Source organism: Acomys minous (assembly GCF_964271855.1).
Source record: "Acomys minous genome assembly, chromosome: 17".
Taxonomy (NCBI): Eukaryota; Metazoa; Chordata; class Mammalia; order Rodentia; family Muridae; genus Acomys; species Acomys minous.
The window spans coordinates 14,350,997-14,373,569 of NC_140500.1; the positions used below are offsets into that span (position 1 = coordinate 14,350,997).

Genomic DNA, 22,573 nt, shown 5'->3' on the forward strand with positions numbered 1-22,573 from the left:
TGGAACCCAGAAATTGATATACAGTGGTCTTCTATTGGTTTTTACCTTACTTTTTGAGACAGGTTCTCTCATTGAATCTGGAGCTCTAGCCATTTTGGCTAAGCTAGCCAGCTAGTGAGCTCTGGAGATCTGCCTCCCTCTCTACCGGCCACAACTGGGGCTACAGACACACATGATCACATCCAACTTTTGTATATGGGTCCTGGGAATCCAAGCTCAGGCCCTTGCGCTGTGTAGCACACACTTTACCCACTGAGCCATCTCCCCAGCCTTTTATGTTGCCATTCCATTTTCAGGTTTCATTATATGTGTATGCTTATCTGTTTTTTATTGTGTAAATGTTTTGCATTGGAAGCCCTGGAAGCGGAGTTAAGACAACTCCGAGCTTCCTGTGGGTGCTGGGAACTGAACCTGAGTCCTCCGCAAAAAGCGCAGGTGTTTTTAAGCACTGAGCCATCTCTTCAGCCCATTATAGTATATGTGAAAGGACTGTGGGCTTTGCCCCAGGCTTTGCCCCTTGGAAATCCCACAGAAACCCCACTGAGATTGACATTGTGACAGAGTAAGAGGAGCCATCCTGGATTCGGAATTCAGGAAACGGACAGGGACTTCAGCCAGGATGGGAGGAGGTATCAATTGCGCCCTAGAGAGAGATGCAGGCGGAGAGGAGAGGAGAAGGCTGCAGGTTTGGAGTACAAGCGCACATGGATCAGGGAGATGACCAGCATACAGGCTGGACCAGCGTGCAGGCCAGAGATACCTAGGGATCCGTCCCATGGAACAGATACCTGAAGGTTTATTCTTGTTTCCCTTTAACCTTTTTCCCCTCTTGTACAGGATAGCTGGGCTGTATCATAAAGTTTAATTGTTAAAAAAAAAAACAGAGCCAACAGTATATTTTTATGTGTTTCTCTGAATATATATATTTTAATAGAATACCAAAGAAGACTGGAAGAGCACCAATAGACCATATTTATCATACTAGTGTGGATGTGGCAATGAAATCTATAGTATCCACCTGCTCTACACTGTCAATGACAGCTCTGGCTACTCACAGAAAGAGGTTAATCTTGCCGTACAGAGATGTCCCAGGTAACCCAGGGGCTTCTGCAGGTATCACTTACCGCCTTTGAGAATCACTGTGTACTGTGAAGACACCTTACAGGAACTGGCTACTTCAACCAAACTTTATAAGTGCCACATTCCTTAATGTCATAAGCTATTCTTACTTAAGATGATAACAACCTCTTTCTAATCTATTAGCTTATGAAATTCCATTTCTGCCTAAGAAGTCTAATTAAAGCAAGGCAAAGCTATATTTAATAGTGTTCAGCTGCCCGAAATAATTATTAGAGAAATCCTTAAGGTTTTACCAGAAAGTAGCTTAATGTTTCAAATAAATGTCAAGTTCCCCAAATCAAACTAGCAGGTAACTTAATGATGAAGAATAAATATCACGATTCTCTATACTATCTCATATTTTCTAAAAAGAAAACAGTCACACAATGTAGGGAATCAGAATTTGTTTTTATATCCCTAGAGTTATAAACATTTGTATCAAAATATTTACAATTATAGTATATGAAATAATCCATCAATGAAGAAGCCAAATACAGTACTAGAATAACCCACCAATGCAATGCAAATTACATGAGACGTAAATGTCACAGAAAAAAAGAGTAAAAGACAAGGGAATGCATGGTTCTCGCCAGTCATAATTCAAATTTTTAACAATATGTGACTATCTTTTTCTGGCTACATCTGTCTTTTGATATCCTTCTGAACATAAAGACAGCCTTGAACAAGTGTATGGTGATCAAATTATATTTAAGAATTTATTGTCCCACAGCCTTTTCTGACCAGTATCTTTACCCTCAGCCCAGCAATTTAGTAACCTGCCTTCAACATTCCCTTAAACATAATACACATAGAGAAAATATACTTAGTACTAATCCCTTTACATAAATACCAGCAACTACAGCACAACAACCCCCCCCCAAAAGAAATGTATATAAGAAATGGATAAGGATATCTCTAAGAAAAGAAATGTAAGCAAGATGTCTCAGACTCTTTTGGGGGGGGGGTGATCTTCTAATAAGAGAAACTATTTCTAAAAACAAAGCCCTTTAAGCAGAAAACTGAGATGGCTTAAAATAGCTGCTGTAGACAGAGCTCTGCCCACTGACTCAGGAATCTCACACTAGTCTTACATAGGAATACCCCTGCAGACCCAGCAATACAGCTACCATCGAGCTGGATACCCCCAAAAGTTTCTCCTGTGTTAAAAAAAGAAATGATCTGCCCATCACCAGGGCTTTATTGATCTTATGGGATGGCATATATTTTTTTCCTGAGAGCAGGCACTCTATTCTTAGCATAACTGAAATATAATATGCTTAATATTCCATAACCAGATAGCACCTTCCCCTCACACCCCCCCAAGGGCTTGCTCTTTGGTTTCTATTTGTGTAGGTTTTAATTGGCTTACAGAATTGCCATCTTCATGTGGAAAATGGTGTGTTGAAAGCTGTTGAGAGGGGACCACACAAGCCAGGGTCCAAGCTACAGTGACCACCGAACTTAGATGTTTTGTTCTGTTGGTCATTATTAGACAGAGCTTCCTCACACACCTCTAATTCAGTGGAAACTTAGCAGAATTGTATGGCAAGAGGCCACATGCTTCTCTCTCCTGTCACATTTACAAGAACTATTGTGTGCATTGGGGGGTGGGGGGTGAATCCTAAAACCCACAACCTTACTATAGCACTGTCTAAAACCCACGACCTTACTATAGCACTGTCTAAAACCCACGACCTTACTATAGCACTGTGGTGGGCATGCCCTTTGAACCTACACATTGTGGGGCCTTTTCATCTTTGGCTCTAAAGAATCTAGGAAAATCTCCAGAAAAGCTGCCTTGGCTTTAAGTGAGAGTCTAGCAGAGTCACCAACAGGAGGCCTCCTTGAGGGACAGCTCAGTGAAGTATGACAGAGACTCTGCCTATCTTCACCTACCTCCCAGGTCCTCTGGGGTAAAAAAAAAAAACAAAAACAAAAACAAAAAAAAACAAAACAAAACAAAAAAACTCTTGTTCTTGGTTAGGCCAATCCCACCAACTTGACCTTATAAACCATCTCCCTTTCTACTCTTCTGTCAGAAAGGCCACCAAATAAGGACATTGCCTTCCTGCCCAAAGCTCCCACTAGACTCACTTGAGACCTGAATTTGGCATTTGGTTTTAGGTCACAGGGACAGGGTGACCTCTAGGCTTAGCCTACTCGGCACAGAGGCAGTATCTGCGCTTGCCAGGACTTGTACCACTTGATGATGTAGGTTTGGGAGATCTCAGTGTGTGACCCAGCAGTCTCCCTCAGGAGGGGATCCAGCAGTATGGCAGCCGGTGAGGCCCTAAGTGGTAATATGTAACCGAGCATAGATGGGGGGGGGCTGTATTTGGTGACTAGAGGAGGACTTTCTGGTGGCCTCAAGGAAGCATCAGCGTAGTAGCCAACAACTTTCTTCCAAGGATGGGTGCTGCCGCCGGGCGGTAGAGTCCCACCCCTCCCCTCATCCCCACCCCCAGATATGGTTTGGGTTTGAGCCTCTCCCCCATTCTTCCTTCCCCTCCCCTCCCCCTCCCCTCCCTTGGTTAATTCCTACACAGTGACTTCTGCTTCCCTCCCAGATTAAGCTGCTTCCTCCTCCCCACTCCCTCCCTCTCCCCCCACCCCCCTCCAGATCCCTGTAAGCTAGTGCAGCTTATTTCTTCCTCAGGACCATATAGAGAATGCCAATGATGAAGCTGAAGCAGAAGCAAATCCAGGCCAGGATGAAACAATAGCCTTGGTGGCTGCTCTGGGCAAAGTTCTTTTCGCCGTGGGCGTAGTGATGAGTGTAGATGGACACTCCAACCAGGATGCAGAGCCCTGAAAGAGCAAGGGAGGGGTCGTGATTGGCATCCTCGGCAACAGTGAAAAAAGTGAACGCTAGTTGTTCGTCCCTAAAAGGTCGCCCTGTTGGTCAGCCCAGATTCAGGCTTGATGGTATGTCGGTGGGGAGAGCTATATGGGCTCTCATATCTGCACTGGTTTGTGTGTGTGTGATGAGGCATAAATCAGGAAGCATCCTGCTTTCCACCTCCCTTTCCCATCTGGTCCCCTACATGTCTAGGTATGGTGCTATCAGAGGAGCATGGCCTTTTACCAAACTGAGTGTTTCTGGGAAGTGTGAAGATGATGGACATTGTCATAATTGTGCAACGCCGTGCACGGCAATGGCTGAATCTCTTTGAGGACTCCCACCTTCTCGCCTTCTGTATATAGGAGCTCCTGATGGTGCCCAACCACTTGGTCACTCCTAGGGACATTTGCTTTTTTAAATAATAAAGCGTCGGGGGGGGGGGGGGCGTCATTAATCCGAGCAGCAGTATCAGGCCACCAACAGGTAACTAGAGGAGAGAGCAGCCCAATGTAGTTTCCCATCGCCATGAGCTAATCTGGGTACGACTGAAGCAATGATGAGGTCTTGGAGAGCTTTTCCTGCAGGGCCAGGGATGTATGTGATGTAGTAGTAGGGTATTTGTGTAGCGCTTTAAGGCTCCGGGTTCATCCCCAGCGTGTATGTGGGGGGAGGGGGTGGGGGGGGAAGGGGATCTCTTGTGTCAAACTGACTCTTCTCTGGATACTCACAGCACACCAGCATGGTGGACCCTGAGAGGAAGAATCGGTTTCCTTTGTCCATGGTGAAGAGCTGGAACACGAAGACCACAAGGGAGATTACAGAGAAGATGATGGAGAGAATCATGAAGGCCTGCACTGCCTTGATAGCATCTGTGAACACAGAACAGGGGCAGGAGCATTAGACAACCTGAGAGCCTGGACATCCTGCTGCCCACACCCGTCCGTGATGGTCTCGGCATCGATCTCGGTGCGCATACCTTCATGGCCGTACGACAGAGTGCCGTCACAGTTACCAGCCGTGCAGTTCTTCCAAAGCCCCACGGATGAGTCTACGTTATCCAACACCATCCACACCTGAAACCAGAAGGAGACGGAGTTGTGTAAGAATTGCTCTTCTGCTTCACAAGAGAACACCATCGTGGGTCAAGACCGAAGCCTCACCAAACGCTGTGTGCAGCTGGAAGTATGGCTAAGCCTCTTGTCACTGCAGAAAGCAGAGCCAGAGTCACAAAGGTCCCAAGAGAGAGAATTGTGACCCTCTACTCATGGTATATGTAAACACACACACACACACACACACACACACACACACACACACACACACACAAGAAACTCCACCATAGTGGTTAAAAAAATCTAAAGTTCCTAAGGCACAAAAGCTCTGGGTGAGGAACTGAGCACTGAGTACGCACAACATACTTTAAAAGACTCACATTTAAGTACTTGGCTAACTAGGAAAAAAAAAAAGGTTAAGCCATGCTTGTAGCAGCTCTGTAAATGCCAACATCCTGGGAAAGTCACAGCAGGCTTAGAGGTTAAAGTCTTCCACCCAGATAGTCAGTTTGAGACCAATATAGGCTACCTGGCTACATGACACTGCCTCAAAACACAAAAGCAAGAGCAAAGATGTCAGGAGAGATCGCTCAGCAATTAAGAGCACTTCCTACTCTTGCTAGAGGACTGAGGTTCAGTTCCCAGCACCCACACCAGGAGGCTTCATGGCCGCCTATAACTCCAGCGTCAGGGGCTCCCACATCTCCTTCATGTGCGCTCGTATGTGCAAACCCACGAACGTGCACATGCTGTTCAAAATAAAAACACATCTTTGAAGTCCTGGACACAACTGAGAAACAGGAGGACTACTGGGAAAGCAAGGCGGCACCTGGTGGCCCAAGGGACCACTTTAGTTTATATACAAGGATCAGATGCAGACTGTCACAGCGTGAAAAGTCAGCCATATCACGACCTCGAAGGCAGGGGTGGCTGAAAGCACAAGGCTGACCAAGCCATGCATCCCAGGGCTCACCATGGCTCCAGCATCCCTTCTTGCCTGGACCAAGAAAAACAGTTGGCCACTGAAATAGGAAATAAGAGCAGAGTCCTGTCTGCACGTGCAAAAGACAAGCTGAAACCAGAAGCCCAAGCACGCATAATCGCAGCCTCGCATCGGGGCTGTGTGAGAGATAAAGCATGTGGACATCTCTTGGTACAGTTTGAAGTCTGCCACATCGTTATCCTGTGAAGCATGGAAGTCGGCATCCTGAATGGCTAAATCACAAACCCAGAGGAGCCAGGATCGGTGGGGTCGGGGGTGGGGGGGCCTGTGTCCTGTCTTGTATCATACGATTTAAGCTGGCCTCGCTTGTATTTACACCTGCAGATGTTTGCAAAACCCTTCTTTCTGGACTTTAAAAGCTATTCACTCTTTCTGGGCAGCCGCGGCACATGCTTTCAAAACCAGCATGTGAGGGGCAGAGGCAGACAGATCTTTGAGTTCTAGCGAATTCCAGGACAGCCACTACACAGAGAAACCTTATCTCAAAAAACAAACAAACAAACAAACAAAACCCTATTTACCATTTAACCACAGTCCATCTGGAGTTATCTTTCATTTTATCTAATGATTGGCTGCCTTAACTTCATTTTTGGTTTGGTTTGGTTTGGTTTGGTTTGGTTTGGTTTGGTTGTTTTTGGTTTTTTGTTTGAGACAGGGTTCCTCTATGTTGTCCTGGCTGTCCTGAAACTCACTACATAGACCAGGCTGGCAACAGCCACTACGCCTGGCAAAATGTGTGGCCCAGGCTGGCCTCAAACTTGTGACCTTCTTGCCTCCACCTCCTTCAAGCAAGCCCTGTTATCACAATTGACTAGCAGCTTTAATTTCTAAGTTCAAGAAGCTGGCTGGCTTTGTCTGAGACAATACAAGCAAAATAGACGCTAAAAATCACCACTAGAGGTCAGAGTAGACCCAGGTTCAGAAAGCAAAGACCAGAGATCACTATAGGATTTTTTTATTTATTTATTTTTTTAATTTTATTTATTTATTTATTTATTTATTTATTTTTTACGTATTTGGTTCACCCTGCAACCCTGCAAGGAATTAATCTTGCCAAATTCCATTTCACACACTAATTTCCACGCAAAACTTGAATCTGTCAACCTAATAACCAAGTTCTGTTCTTGGTCTCTCACATCCATCTACCCTTATCAAGAATCTTGGCAGAGTCTGGCTCATGGATAGACAGCTTTAAACTCCTGAGCTGGCAGAGCGCGTCTGTAGCACGGGGGCATCTTTGCCAGCCGTCCTGCCTGCAGAGCATTTCTATTTTCTTCCACATCCTTCCTGTCTTTAACAGGAGCCCCACCCTCTAAATGCACCTCAATCTCTACCTTTGGTAGAGAGGATCCTTCTAGAAGCTGAAGATGCCTCCTTGTACTTTCTACCTCCCAGCATGCCTAGAGGAACCACTCGTGAGCACTCGTTTTTTAATACTTCAGTTATTTCATTCTTTGATCAACGAGTATTCTTTTTTCCCCCCACAGCTAAGCTAGTTCTCTGCGCCATGACTTAACACCCCACCCCACTCCATCCTAACAACAACCCCACACGCGCACACACACACACACATACACACACACACACACACACACACACACGAGTTTTAACATTTTGCAAAATTATTTCAGAGATCTCTCCTTGGGTGAATAAACAAGAGAGTGTGACTCACGTTAGAGGAAGTGGAGACAATTAGCATAATGGCAGTGGCGATGTGGACCACGAAGATACCAGCCAATAACACCAACATCTTGGCCTTTGGGTGACTCTTGAGTAGAGAGTTCTGAAAACAAAAGACAGGGGAGACCAAAAGGTTACTGTCACCTTCAGTAAGACAAATCCCACCTTCTCACTTTGGAGGCTCTCTGTTAACACAAGAAAAGTGTGACAATTTTTAAAATTCAAAATTGCATCAAAATTTCTAAAAACTGCGCTTCGCCTTATCCGATCGATACCCCCTGAGGGCTGGCATGTATTTCTGTTTTTTTTCCCACATGTTTATAGATTCATTTTTTTAAATATAAAGAGTATTATGTTCCTTAATATTCATTACATTTAAAAGAGCATTCAATGTTTTATAACAGCTGTTAATGTTTTGTGTGTGACTTACAGGCCAAAAGTAGGGCTTTGAGTTTTGAAAAGGGTTTTGTCACCTCAGGAACCCTGCAGCAGCAGCAAACAAAATTTCAGATAGCACAAGGAAAGCATCCGTGCTCCCAGCAAAGCGCTCACCCAGCAGTCTGAATCGAAATGATGCGTTCTGCAGAACAAGCCACTATTACTCAACGGCCACAGAGCAAATTGACTACTAATTTGATCCCGGATGAGACGTAAATGGGAGAGATACAACTTCTGTTATCACAGTGCTCTTTGGCATCCAATATCATGACAACCTAATTACAGTGTAATGGTCTGATCACTTACTGATTTAGCATTCCACACTAATATTTGCAACACCTGAGCCTTTGGCCCTGCGTGCCTCTTGGTGGGTCTAGGGCAATGTTAGATTTCCTACGGCTCAACATGACAGCTCTGGGACAATGGAAGAGTCGAGCTTGAGCTAACACCAGATGTGCTTTTTACTGGCGTGTGGTGTTTATGCAACCTCAGTCGTTCGGACCCATCCCCGAAGACAAACAGATGCATAACTCACTGGGCAGAAGACTAGGGACTAATACAAATTAACACTCTGTGTGGGTAAACAAAAGTTCTCAGCAATGATTTCAGCCAAGGCCGCTAGTCGTAAAAACTGAAAACTAAGGCAAGTATGAGAGGTGCCCTCGGAGGAGCTCTTCGGGTGTCTGTCAGCTGCATGATCTCAGCGTCATGCACATGACAGTTAGATGAAGAGCCAGCTCAGAGAGACATCAAAAGGAAAGGACTGGGGGCTATTCACCCTCTGGGCAGGGAGTGTGTGCGGATGCACCAATAAGAGGAGATGGCTGCATGTATCATGCAATTGCCAGCTTCCCCCCTCACTCCACCTGCTTTAATTGATGCTTTGAGTGTGCTTAAGCCACTTTCATGCTACGGTAGGCATTTATTAGGACACCGATACTATCATTATTCTGACAGTTCAGGTGGCTTTTATCCCCTCTCACTTTCTCGTTAGGTACTCAAAAATCAGGTGTGATCTTTCGCATGCCTGGCTCTTGCCTCTTCCTAGACACTGGCTCCCACTCTGCAAAAATCTCTTTCCCACTGGCTACTTCCTTCCAGTTTGGGGAGGGGGGAGAGGAGGAGGCAGATGGTGGTGAGAGGGGCAGAGACTATTTCCAATTTAACTGTGTATGACAAAGTTGACATTTTACTACTGCCTCTGGAGAGAGACTGGAGCTCTCAGACCTGTGAGTCTTCTCTCCTTCATTCACACTGATGCTTTTCTGGAGTCGTTGCATGCCTCCCGAACTTCCCAGTTGGCTTTCATGTGTGGTGAAAAGCTTTTTTTTTTTTTTTTAGCTAAAAGTTGGCTTAGAACTATTCAAAGTGCCTTGGTCTCTGCTTCAGTCTCCTCATAAATGAAGCAAGAGTGATGATGGCGATTATACCCAGAGGTGTGAGGGTTGTACTGGAACATATGAGGGAAAATTACCTCGTGCAGCATCTGGCACGCGGTACTAATAACAGGGTTGCCGAGATTGTTGCTGTCGTTACTGCTTCTCTTCTATGAGGCAGAATAGCTGTTGCCAACCCAATCCAGTGAGTCACAGGCCACCCCATGTCAAGGTCATGGAATAAGAGCTTCTTCGGTGGGCTAGTTCACCAGGCAGCCATGTGGCTAAAATTGCTTGGGTCTTCAGTAGTTGTCATTTTTGTCTAGTCCTTGTCCCTTGAGTGGGGAGAATCCTATGAACGCATCCTCCAGAATCACCAGAGAAAGATGGCCTTTCTCAGCCCAGGCCTCTGACGTACCCTCTGTTTCAGGCTTTCCCTCCAGAATAAAGCCGGCTCAGGGCAGGAAGACACAAGAATTACATAACGGGTGTTTGCGGTCACCCATCCATGACTCTTTAATGACTCTCTCACTCGCTTTGTTTATAATTTACAAATATCCTCCGAATAGTGAGAAGTCGTTGAAGAGCCAGGAGTGGAAGGCAATCGACCAAACTCTAAACGAGCTGCCTGACAGGAGGGTGGAATTTCTGACCCGTTGGCTGCCCTGGGACCCGACCCAGTAGAATCTGTCTTGTTTCACCCCACTTTTAGTCTCATCCAGTGACCCCCTCATCATATCTGAGAAGCATGTGCCCTCCCAGACACTCCATCCCATGCCTCACCTCAGCGCGTGCCCACCTAGTGCTTGTCCCCTGCCTGCTGTCAGGGGGAAGAACAAGTGAGGGGCTCAAACTCAAAGGTGAGGCTTTTATCTGAGTTTGGGGGGTGGGGTGTGTATGTGTTTTCCCTAAGGCAGGGAGCAAAGTATCTCAGATGGATGAGCGTCCTTAGTGAACAAGACACACAGTTCTCCCTGCTTCTGGCTGCTGTGTCCAGCTACTGTGGAGGCTGTTAAGGTGGTTACTACATAATACACATAACATCATCTTTTCTCTGTCCCAGCCTTGTCAAGTTTTATCAATGTCGTCCATTGTTGGCTTAGAAGGGCTTCCTGTTTGTTGGTTTGTTTGTTTGTTTATGACAGTGTTTTTCTGTGTAGACTTGGCTGTTCTGGACTTGCTTTGTAGACCAGGCTGGCCTTGAACTCACAGAGATCTGCCTGCCTCTACTTCCAAGTGCTGAGATTAAAGGCGTGTGCCACCACACTCAGCCCTTCCATTATTTTAAATACCCTTCTTCCAAAATATTTGGAAAACACAGTGGGACATCTTATGAAATCTCTGTGTTGGCTCACCTGTGGTTACCCAGGCCCTGTATTAGGGGGCCTACCCTTTACCCCTCAGTCTAGAACAGCTGTTTCAACTTGGGGGGTCAAACAACCCTTTCACAGGGGTTGCATATGATATTCTGCATATCACCATATTTATATTATAATTAATAACAGTAGCAAGATTACAGTTATGATGTAGCAACAAAAATAATTTTGTGTCTAAAGGGTCCCTCTAAAGGTTGAGAACTGCTGCTTTAGAAGGACAAAACCCTCAAGGTCTTTTGAGAAAACTAACAGTGGAGGTTGATGGGTGGGTATCTGAGAACATAGCCAAAAGCAACTAAGAATGAGTACAAATCTATACTTTTGAGGCTCCCACCCACCATGGTCTTCTGTAGCTTGTTGACAGACCCACTCCTTGTCCAAGGAATAAAACCATTTCCTGTCTTGGACTCAGAATGTACCTCACTGGTATAGCATTTGCCTGGCATGTTCAGAGGCCTGGGATCAGCCCTCAGTACCACCATAAAAACAAAGCAAACAAAAGCCTTAGAAGCATTTAGACAATTTGGAAAGTAGAGGCTAGCTACTGTAACCTGTGTCCCACTGAAGCAATATAATGGAATTCTCCCTCGTGTTTCTCCAAAATGCTGTGGTTGGCTTTCTACAGCGGAAAGCACATTCCTCATCCTTGAGGGGTGGACCAAAGCTGGAAGCAGACCACACAGCACCACAGCTCTGAAGGTCCCAGGGTAGCACCTCCCTCCTACCCCCCCACCCCCACCCCCTACCCCGGGCTGCATGGACAGGCCCAAAGTGTGTCATCTGTTGTCGGGGACTCCCATACCAGGAATGTGGCTCGTGGTGGCGCGCTAGCTTCTATGTGAACAAGAGCGCTTCTCTTGTACTCCCCGCCCCTCCCTGTAAGCACTGTATGATTGGCCCCCCGGTGTGCTCGGGGTCTAGGGAAACTGAGAAACGACCAATAGTTACTAGGGCACCCTAGTAAGAAGTAATTAGTAGGAAAAAATGGGGGTCAAATGCTTGGAGCCAAGTGCAGCTGGTCCAGACCGGCCTCAAACTTGTGGCAATCCTCCTGCCTCCTTAGTGCTGAGCTACCATCCTGACTGTGTAAAGCTACCCGATTCACTTGAGAATGGGTGCACCAATGAAACAGTCTCTATGGATGGCAAGACATACAAGATGCTTCCTGGGACCACGTTTGTGGGTTTGACCGGCTGAGACTAGTTTAGGAATTTCCAGGAAGGGGTGGGGCATCTAAGATAGTCCATTACCAGGAAGAAACGAGCAATAACAGTTCAGCTGCCACTTCTGCGTCTACCTGATTTCCTGGCTGAAGCATCCCAGTCAGGTGGGAGTCTCTGCCTGTATTATCTTACTCTGGGTCTCTAACTTCTCGCCCCAGGGTCAGGGTTCTAGTCTGGACGCTGGCATCAGACCCTCCCATGACACTATCTGTAACCTTCCCGTCCCCACGCTCTGTCTGTACTGACGGTACTGGGTCATTCAACCATGTCCCTCCTCAACCTACAAACCTCCATCCTCCCACCACAACCCAGACAAGCACCAGTCTCGGGGGGGGGGGGGCGGGGGGAGGAGAATGACTCCAGAAGGCTGCCCATGGAATCCTGGGAATTTGACTTGCAAAACTGAAAGCTGCTTTTATGCCTCCCTCCCCCCCCCCCAAAGGAACTACCTAGTAATCTTTTCACCAAGCTCAGAATCTACCTCCTTCATTTCCTAGGTCTGAAGTAGCTTTTCTTCCCTCCTGTTCTGTTATAGTCCTTTTGCAGTCCTAATAAATGCCCAAATGACAGCCCGCCTGATGACAGAGCTCTTTATGTACACATTTGGCTCCCCCACCCTGAGGAGTCTGAGTTCCTCAGGGCAGACTCTGTGACAGGTACCAGATACACCTCATTAATAAACAAATAAATGAACCAAGGAGGGTAATATTTTCTTCAACCTGAAAATTAACTGCAAAGTGACTAAGGGCCACATAAAGGAAGCTTTTCTCTCTCCTTTTTTTTTCCATTTAAAAAAATTTTTATTTTATGCGCATGGGTGTTTTGTCTACATGTATGTCTGTGTATCATGAGAATGTGTGGTACCCGTGGAGGCCAGAAAATGGTGTCAGGTCCCCTGGAGCTGGAGTTACAAACAATTGTGAGGCACCAGCTGGCAACTGTGGGTGCTGGGAGTTGAACCCAGGTCCCCTGAAAGAGCATCCAGTGCTCTTAATCACAGTGTCTTCACTCCAGAGCTTCCTATTTTCTTTATAGTCCTCTATCATTTTTATAAATTATTTGCTACATCACTACACGTATGGGTTGGGCATCTTAGTATACACAAACTTCATATTATTTGTTTCCATTTAACTTTTGTAACTATAGAACTTCCAGGCTAAGGGGTAACTTTAAAAATTGTTTCCAAAACCATGAAACTCATCTATAAACTCAACCTGAAAAACTATGTTAATCACATTTAAACTCAACTTGTCTTGGTGAACTATCCACCAAGGCCTATTAGAAAAGTCCTTTCAACAGTACATACAGCCCACAGAATTTAGGTATAACTCAACCTATTCTGGGCATAGTGGCACACACATTTAATGCCAGCATTCGAAAGCCAGAGGCAGGCAGAGCTCTGTGAGTTCAAGACCAGCCTGGTATACACAGAGAGTTCCAGGATAGCCAGAGTTACACAGAGAAACCTTGTGTCAAAAACAAAAACAGAGTGCTTGTGTAGCACTCTGAAGCCCTTGACACACACACACACACACACACACACACACACACACACACACACAAACACGGCACAGCTCAGTCCTGATGTTATTCTCTCACTACTTTGTCCCTCCATCTCCTGTTGGCTAATTGCAAATTGGGGTGAAAGCTTTCTCACACCATCTGATCAAAGACCTGGCATTTCCTGTAAGGCAGGAGGAAAGAGAAAAGGCAAAGCCATTGGAAAAGGGGTTGGGTCAAGTGGCCTTCGTGAGTCATCCCCGACTGTGCACATCTTTCTCAGTGTGACTCTGGAAATGAATCTGAGGCTACCTGTGCGTTCTAAGGACACTGCAGGGTGGCATGGAAGTCAGCTTGCCCTCCTCCATGTCAAAACCATTCTTGTTGCGTTTGGGGTTCGAATGTGTTTGTGTTCCCATTGAGGATCATCTTAGTTGGCAAAAATAGATGTCCATGGGACATAAAGGCAACTAAAAAAGGAAGCCCTGCCCTTGGGGACCAGCGTGGAGGATGTATCTGGAGGAGGGAAAGGCTGGGATTAAAGGCAAGCTGAGTGGAGGGGACCTCAGATGAGCTTTCCTGGCCATTGTTATTGTTGCTTTATGTCATGTGTACTTTTCCATCCTCAGCATTGTTTTACGTACAGATGGAAAGGGAGGCAAGCATCTCTGTGTGGGAAACAGGGGAGGGGGGAGTGGGATCCTGGAGGACCACGTCTTCCTGTCTCTGCATACGGGATGTCCAGTGTGGGAAGAAAGCACTGCAGGTCACCCTAAGACTGACGCTTCAAGTTCCGGGAGATTCTGTGCCCATCAACAACTGAGCAGTGAAAGAAACGTATCTGGATGCTTCGGGGAAACAGCTGTTTCTTTGTGGTCCTAGGGCGGAGGGGTGGGGGGGGAGGGGGGATAGCACCTACAAAAGTGGCCTGTCATAGACAGTGCAGTCTCTGTGGGGCTAAAGCAGCTTGTGTAAACAGCCACACAGAGTTAGAATATAGAGCCAAGGACCAAGCTCGGGGAATAGCAGACATGTTAGAAGGAAGGAGGAGAGGAAGGGAAAGACACAAAGAAAGGAAGAGAGAGGGGAGGATGAGGGGAAAAAACATGAAAAAAGAAAATGAAGTGTGAAGGAAACGAGGAAAAGGGCGCAGAAAGAACAATCAGGAAGAAAAGAGAGAGAAGAGGGAGGGCAGGAGGGAAGTCCGATTAGAAAGGTGAGGCCGATTCCCACAAACATTCTGTCTGGCTAATGGCCAGATTTGAAAAGTTTTGCAAAACCTGTCTGCTTGGTGAAATCTAGGGAGGAGAGCCTCAAGTGACAAAGACAGCCTCTAAATTCAAACTCCTTAAGGCCCTCATGGCGCTAGCATGAGCATTGAAGGGTCTGTAGCTAACACAAGGCAAGCCATATGTTGTAGCTCATATTTGTTCATAAGTGTAACATGAGAGGATCAGGCCAGGGGGCGAGAGGGGAGGGGCTTGAGGCTTCTCTGCAGCCTGAGAGCCAGGGATTATGCAGAGGCAAGCAAATAGCACGAATATTGTTTTTGCAGATGCATCCACAGAGACGCCCCACCCTCGTCTCTCTCTTATTTCCGCTTGTCCTCCATTATGTCCATGGAGTGGGTGGATGTGAAGCACATCTGCAAAGGCTGAAGACAGACAGACCTGGGCTGGGAAGCCTGATTTCAGCCCACGCCCTCTGGCTGCAGCTGGTCAGTGTCAGGAGGATGTGTCCTGGGTGAGGACCGAAGCTCCGTTGCCTTCTGCTCTTGACAAAAGGAGAAGTATTCTCCTGCAGCCAGATTGTCCTCCAGGGAGACGTTGCCAAGATAGTAACTAGGGTTTGGTAAGAAAAATCTAGGTGTGGCGGGGCCCTGGAGGCTTCTGGGTGTGGCTGTCCCACAGCAGGTGGCAGCAACATGCTTCAACTGGCAATGGCAGAGAGAGCTGGAGGACTGTGGACCACAGGGGCACCCAAGTATGCTAGGTGGGCTGCCGGCTTGGTTCAGTTTCAGAGAAGTTGGCTACATAGCGTTGAGAGGTATTAGGATCTTTCAGGCATGTCTTTTGACCAAGACCTCCACCTCCCAGGTAACAAAGTTATAATGAAGCCACTGTTGTGGACTGACACTTCAGCTTAGTTTTCTGCCTTTTATCTGTCTTGAATGGGTGCTTAGGTGCATGCCTGCATGCATGCCTGTGTTTGTGTGTGTGTGTGTGTGTGTGTAGAAGCCAGAACACAACCCTAGGTGTCATTCGTTTCTTAGTTGCCTTCCGCCTTGGTTTATTGTTGTTATGTTTATGAGATGGGGTCTCACTAGTGGCTTGGAACTCAAAATTCATCCAGGCTAACTGGCTATGAGCCCCCAGGGATATTCCTGCCTCTCTTTCTCCAAAGCTGAGGTTATAAATCCAAGCCACCACGCCCAGCTATTCACGTGGGCTTTGAGAATCAAACTCAGGTCCTCTTGTTTTCATGGTGAGCACTTACCCACTGAGCTAGCTTTGACATTTTTGAGATAGAATCACCATGTAATCCCTGCTAGCCTTGAATTCACAGCAATCCTCCTGCCTCAACCCTCCCTTGCATTGGGATTAAAGGCATGCATCACCACGCCCAGCGCTTGTCTGAGGTTTTGCCAGATATTAGTGGTTCTGTCCCTCCCATGACTTCCAATTTGATCAAAGTTCAACAGTCCCTCGAAATAGTCCCAGTGGTCTACACAAAGGGTCTTTCAAAGGCCATTGATTTTTTTCTGTCAAGCTGCTTTCTAAGCCCGGCCCTCAACCCCCAGGACAGGCGGCTGGCCCTGTCAAACCCTGAGACAGCTTCTATCTTCACCCCTACGACACACCCTTCCCCCTATGGAAGCTCAGAGAGCAGCTGTGGGCAAAGGGAAGCCCCTGGGCTCAGTTTTGAGTGAGCAAAACTCACGGTTGCAGTCTAGCAAAACTTTCTTCCATTCCCTTCTCTCAGACCCCAAGGGAAAGAGCTTAGGTTTCTGAAAGCAAAGGTCTAAGATCAAGCTCCTTGCTGGGCTCTCATCTCTCACCTGAAAGGAGAAATGCTGGAATTCTGCCTATAAAATCCATGTCCCCAAACATACATCAACCATGCCAAAACTAAGGGGAGAGGCAAGATTTTCATGGGGGACCAAAAACAAAAAAACAAAAAACAAAAACAAAAACAAAAAAACCAACCTGGAACTTTGGTCCAAGGGCGACCCTGAGACTGTGAGTGTTGAGGACAGTCAAGAAGATAAGTCAGGAAAGAGGCCAGCCATGTCTTCCATGCCTGCTTACTGTCTCCCTGTCTTTCTCTGTCCATTTAGCTCTTAGTAGACTCCTCTGCTTGCCTCAACACCCAGCACCCAGTTCTGCTCACGTTCTCTCACTGCCCCTCCACCACCCCACCCCACGCCCACCCCCCCCTGCGTCCCCTCTCACCTGCGCCTGCTCTCTCCTTCCTTGAGAGGCAGGCAGTGCCTCGCCCAGGACCAGCTCAGTTTCAGAGCCCGATTTTGCTCACAGTGAGTGGACCACTCCTGAGATGGCACCCTTTGTCTCATAAACCAAACCAAACATCTTCCTTCTTTCCAAGTACAGGTGATACCAAGGACTACTTCAGGTGAGTTCTTTGAATACTGTGCCCAAGGAATCTCAGATCAGCTAGGGCAGCAGAAACCACCTGCTCCCTGCCCCACTTGGCCTCCAGTTCTAGTAATAAAATACAGAGCCATATGCATGCCAGGCAAGCATACTGCCCATGGGCTACGTCTTGAGCCCCTAGTTTGATTATACAACTTTGATGGATTAAGTTAGCCATTAGCAGGAACTCAAGGGCTTTCTTAAAACAGAGGTGGTAGGGTCTTAGATTTTTTTTCAGAGCCTTGGGTGGGTGTCTGGGTGGCCAAGTTGTTTCTTTTTTCTTTCTTAGGGGCGTGTTTCTGATCACAGGGACTATTCCAGGCAAGACAACAGCCCCATCTCCCTATTTAGTCATCTCCCATGCCCTCCCTGCCCCACACAATAAGGGACACACTCCCAGCCTGTGCCACCAGTACCACATTATAACTGCCTGTTTGTAAGAAGACTCCACAAAAGAGACTCAGGAAAGTCCAAATCAGCTTCAGCCACATAAGGCCCAGAGCACCAGTGTGAAGAGCCTCCTCACTTCCTGAGAAATGCTCTCTCTGCAGCAGGGAAGAAACCATTGCCACCACAGCCCTTCACCCCCACCCCAGCCCCCCTGCCCTGCCCCCCCCACCCAAAAAGGAAGATTCAGAAACAGCAGTGTCCACATTTGTGTTTTTCTCTTTGGGTGTCAGGGAACCCACCCCTGCCCACCCCCCAGTCACACTGAGGCAACTGTTTCACAAGTCAGCGTACCAGGAAATGAAGCATCACAGTCTTCTTAGGGACTTACGTTTGGAAAACAAGTGTTAAAAATCCAAGGAAACCCTAACCGGAAGAACAAGGACAACCCAGAATTCAGGGTCACTTGAAAAGAGTATCCCCAAAACAAGACTTGGGTCCAGAAAATTCTAGTTCCGTGGTACTCAAGAATCATAGCCCTTCAAGGAACTGACACCCAGACTGCGGGCGGTTAGACAGAGGCTCTTTTCATCCGGCATGCTGTTGCCCCTCCAGGCTATAAAAGTATGCAGGCGAACACTATAAGCACTCTAGACAGAATCAGGGGCAATCCCCAAAAGGCTGTTAGAAGCTTGTGTTTCAGGGACTGTGTCAATTTAATGATGACACAGTAGATAGCAATACTGGGTGTGTCACTCCATGTGCGTCTAAGAGTCCCGGAGACTTCTGACAGCGTATGTCAGGTAGCTTTGCATACATATGTACTGAGCTACAGAAGGGGCCACAGCCGTGCTCTTAGAGAATGAGATGGTTCAGAATCGATTATGTAGGCAGGGTGTGACTAGGTGGGCAATTTCAATATGTCTGAAGTGTTCTTTCTGTCAGCAGTGAGAGCGCGCTCCTCTAACCCCAGCATTCAAGGAAGAGGGGTAGAGAAAGTTCTAGGCCCCAGCCTAGATATTCATAGAGAAACAGAACAGCTGACCATAGTGTCATAGGACCTGAAATCTCAGCACTCAAGAAGCAGTAGCAGGTAGATCTCTGCGAGTTCAAAGCCAGTCTGGTCTACATGGCAAGTTCGGGGCAGCCAGGGCTACATAGTGAGACCCTCTTCTTGGATAATAAAGAAAAGCAAGAGTGTATGCTCAGTGCCATTCCATCAAACTATACTAATTAAACATTAAATGAAGATGGAATTATCTAGAGGAACTGAGGTGTAGAGCATTGGGTGGGGCAGCAGCCGAACCAGAATTTTAAAAAAAAAAAAAATTGGGGTCATTTCAGGCCTGCAAAACAAGAACTTTCAGAGAAGCCATTTTTGCTGAATTTCAGAAACTCTGTCTGATAGGATTTGCTGTCCCGCAAAGAAGGATGGGTGTGGGTGTACGTTCTGAGGCACGGACAGTCTGGATGTCCCCTCCCTGATATTCCAAAGAGCTATGAGCCATCTGTCCATGGTGACGTAAAAGACAGATTTCTGCATATGGTAAGACAATAAGGTTAACGTCACATTTTTGTTGTTGTTTTGGTTTTTTGAGACAGAGTTTCACTCTGTACCCAGGTTGGCCCCACGCTGGCCTGGAGCCCTTAGCAATCTCCTGCCTCAGCTCCCTGAGTCCTGGGATTACAGGTATGAACTGCCATGCCCAATTTCCAAATTTAAAGTTCTGTAATGAAGAATAGAAAGACATGGAACAAATTTGCCATGTGTCTTTCATCTTGGCCACATCCCAGGCGGAGATCCATCAGATTTTGTGAAGGCTTCAGAAAAAAATCTGTTTCGCCTCCACAGAAATGTGCCGTGCCTATTACCTTGCAGGCCCGGAATTGCAACAGTCCCCAGACAGCTAAGAGGCCCTGAGCGCCCAGCTCCCGCATTGCATTCCCAGGCCCTGCATTCCCCGCCAGCTCCCATGGAGCCCTTCCACGGGGCTGGAGACCTGCCTAATCTTGTCTCCAAAGGAGACCAAAGACGGTGAGAAAACCAGCCAAGCTTTCTCAAGGTCTGGGGACAGACGTCTGTCCTCTGGCAGAGGGCTACCCCCTTAACTTGCCCATAGCCACAGCCTTGGGACACGATCAACTCCGGCTGGACCTGCATGGCCCTCTGCCGACTCCCAGGACAGTTTAGTGCTCTGAACAATGTAAAAATCTGGGGGGCTATCTGACAGGGGTGCCAGGCCGGATGTCCAGCAGCCCTGAACAGTATTCTGACTCCACCCTGCTCTGCAGACTCTGGGTAAAACTGGAGCTGCCTGAGGGTGGGAGGCCATGACTGCATGACTGAGGGGAGGGGTGGGAGGCCATGACTGAGGGGAAGGGGGGGCTAATAACCTCTTTTTCCAAGACAGCCAAAGACTTAGAGCTGAAGCCCAGAAGAGGTCACAGCTCTGGGACTCTGCCATTACTTAGAAGGAAAACAACAAAAGTCAGAGCAGTGATTTTTTTTTTTTGTCCTCCAACTCCATGGGGGTGGGGGTCGGGGTGGAGGTGGAGGTGGGCACAGAAAGCATTATATTCTCCTTCATCAAGTAACAGTGGAATCTGAGACAGCTCCACAGGTCATGCAATTAGTGGCAGTGTATTCTCTTTATGTTGACTTGTTCAAGGCTGCCTACTTTCAACCGGAGCAGAATTACACACAATCAAGTATGCGATCTTCACAGGAAACTGTGGCTCTGGACTTCCCTGCTTCACACCCATGCAGTCTGGAAGTAATAAACACTGGAAGCCACAGTTATTCCCCAAGTCTTGGGAAGCACATGCTCATCACCCCCACCTTGGGGAAAGGGCGTGGCTTTACAAAGATTTTTGACTGTTCAAGACACACAATCGGATTACTTTTAAATTTTATCTTCCAACCAGCGACCTGCATTTCTAAAAAAAAAAAAAACGGGGGGGTGCCCCACTTTGTCGGGCAGGCTGAATCCTGTCACTGTACTCAGGTTTGTTTACAAGAGGTGGGGGGGGGGGGAGCGCATCTGTGTTGAAATGAACCATACCTCCACAGACACTCGCCGAAAACGCTAAGCTAATAAAAACAAAAGCAAACAGAGCCGGATGCCTTTGCTCATTTTGCGTTTAGCACGTGGGTTTGTAGTTATACAATATTTTGGACAAAAGCAGTAAGTTAAATATTCTCACTACGACCACCGCCACGCTGAGAAATTCCACATCCACTTAGAAAATTCTTTAAGTGGTCCTGATAGTTTCCACCCCCCCCCCCAAGTTGGCTTCAGAATGCAGCTGGTTGGGGTGGAAGCACAAAGCCATTCAACAGCTTTACAGGAGTCCCTGGAGTCCCCCCAGCCCCCCTCTTCCCCCACCTCCACATCTGGCCAAGGATTCCGGAACCCACACCAGCCCTCCTGTCCCACCGCATCAACCTCTCCTGAGTTTTATTTGAAACACCATTTGCCTCTGTTCCCCTAACGGTTTTTCTTTAAACAAACCAATCCCCTCTTCCCATCCTGTGAGAAGGGGGGGTGGGGGAAAACAAGACAGAAAGAAATACTTAAGCAGACATGAACAGGCTAGAAGGGGGGCAGTAAGTGTAGTAGCAAAAGCAAACTGAAACCCAGATATTTATCCTCCACCACCCACAGCCATAAAAGACCAACAAACGACCCACAAAGCAAAGTTTCTTTTCAGAGAGATGGCCTGTGGCCTTTAGTCTGCGCAGAAAGAAAAGAAAAGTTGAAGCGTCTAAGATGCTCTCCTTCTAGACTTCATCTCAAAGCAATTTGAATGAAAATGGAACATCTTTCAAACTTGCAATGCCACTTCGAAGGCACTGTAGAGTTTCCCCCACTCAGATGTGTTCTAAAGTTCCCGTTCCTTCCACATCCTCAGAGCAAGAACCCAGATACCGGCAAGAGAACGTGATTTCAGCCAGAGCCAGCTGATGTCCCAGATTCCTCCACTACTTTGACTTAAAAGTTCCAAGGACTCAGATCGGTTGCTAGCAGAGAAAATAAGAAAATGCACAGTTTCAAAGAGCTTAAACACTGCGGGAGGGTGCCCCCTTCCCCCGACAGTGTGGCCTGCAAAGATTCCCCAGTACGGGAGCAGTCCTACCTGGAGTGTCCAGTGACTGAGGCGGATGCCCTGAGTGGCGGAGCTGGCTGCTGGTCTGGTCCGCTCTTCGGGAGGTATGTGACCACAGTGAGGGGAGGGACCTGCCTCCCGAGGTTATAAGTTTCCTGGGCTGGTGCTCTGGGGTGTGTGATGGGCGGTTTCTTTTCCCCGTGTTTTAAAGGAGTTTCTATGAATCAGTCTGGATTTAAAAAAAAAAAAAAAAGTTCGTGAGCTACGCCCTGCTAAGTTGGCAGTCAGTCAGAAGTGGCTGGGAGTGAGCCATCAATTCAAAGAACCCTGTTGTAGCTCCCTCTGACTCAGACACACAGACCACAGTGGAAAAAGGAGTGACATTGCTTCAAATGAGTAATAAGAGTCATACAAATAGATCTGTTTACTGAAACCCATTTCTCCTCCCCAGAAAGGAGACTCGGTTGCCAGGGACATAAGGCAAAACACAGGTTGGGGAGTCCCGTGTTAATTAAAACCCAGCTAATCATCAAACAGGATTCCCCGCTCTCCCTCCCCCATCACATATATCAGCAGTTGCTCATCACCAGGAAATTATCAGATTCTTCTCTCGTTGACTTCCCTGCCTGACCCTGGTGCCCTGGACCTGTGGGAGGCAGTGGGCTGAGGCCCATGAAGGAGAAGGGCTCTGAATATTGAGGCACTGATTGACAGCACACAGTCCTGGGTCTTTAATGGCACGTTCTCACCTTTATGGATTGTAGGCATTGCAGGAAGAAATCTTCGAACGAAGGACTTTGCACTCTGATCTTCATGT

At 47.3% G+C, this 22,573-nt stretch overlaps 1 protein-coding gene across 1 annotated transcript; it reads right to left on the reverse strand.

The window, feature by feature from the left end:
* Positions 1–1,508: 1,508 nt before the first annotated feature.
* EMP1 (epithelial membrane protein 1) lies at positions 1,509–21,949 on the reverse strand. The gene is made up of 6 exons (XM_084765034.1): positions 21,787–21,949; positions 7,689–7,799; positions 4,938–5,034; positions 4,690–4,830; positions 2,815–3,927; positions 1,509–2,754 (listed from the first exon to the last, which is right to left on the reverse strand). The coding sequence occupies exons 2-5, from the start codon at positions 7,764–7,766 to the stop codon at positions 3,761–3,763; spliced, it is 483 nt and encodes a 160-aa protein (XP_084621160.1). The 5' UTR covers positions 7,767–7,799; positions 21,787–21,949; the 3' UTR covers positions 1,509–2,754; positions 2,815–3,760.
* Between the last annotated feature and the right edge of the window lie 624 nt (positions 21,950–22,573).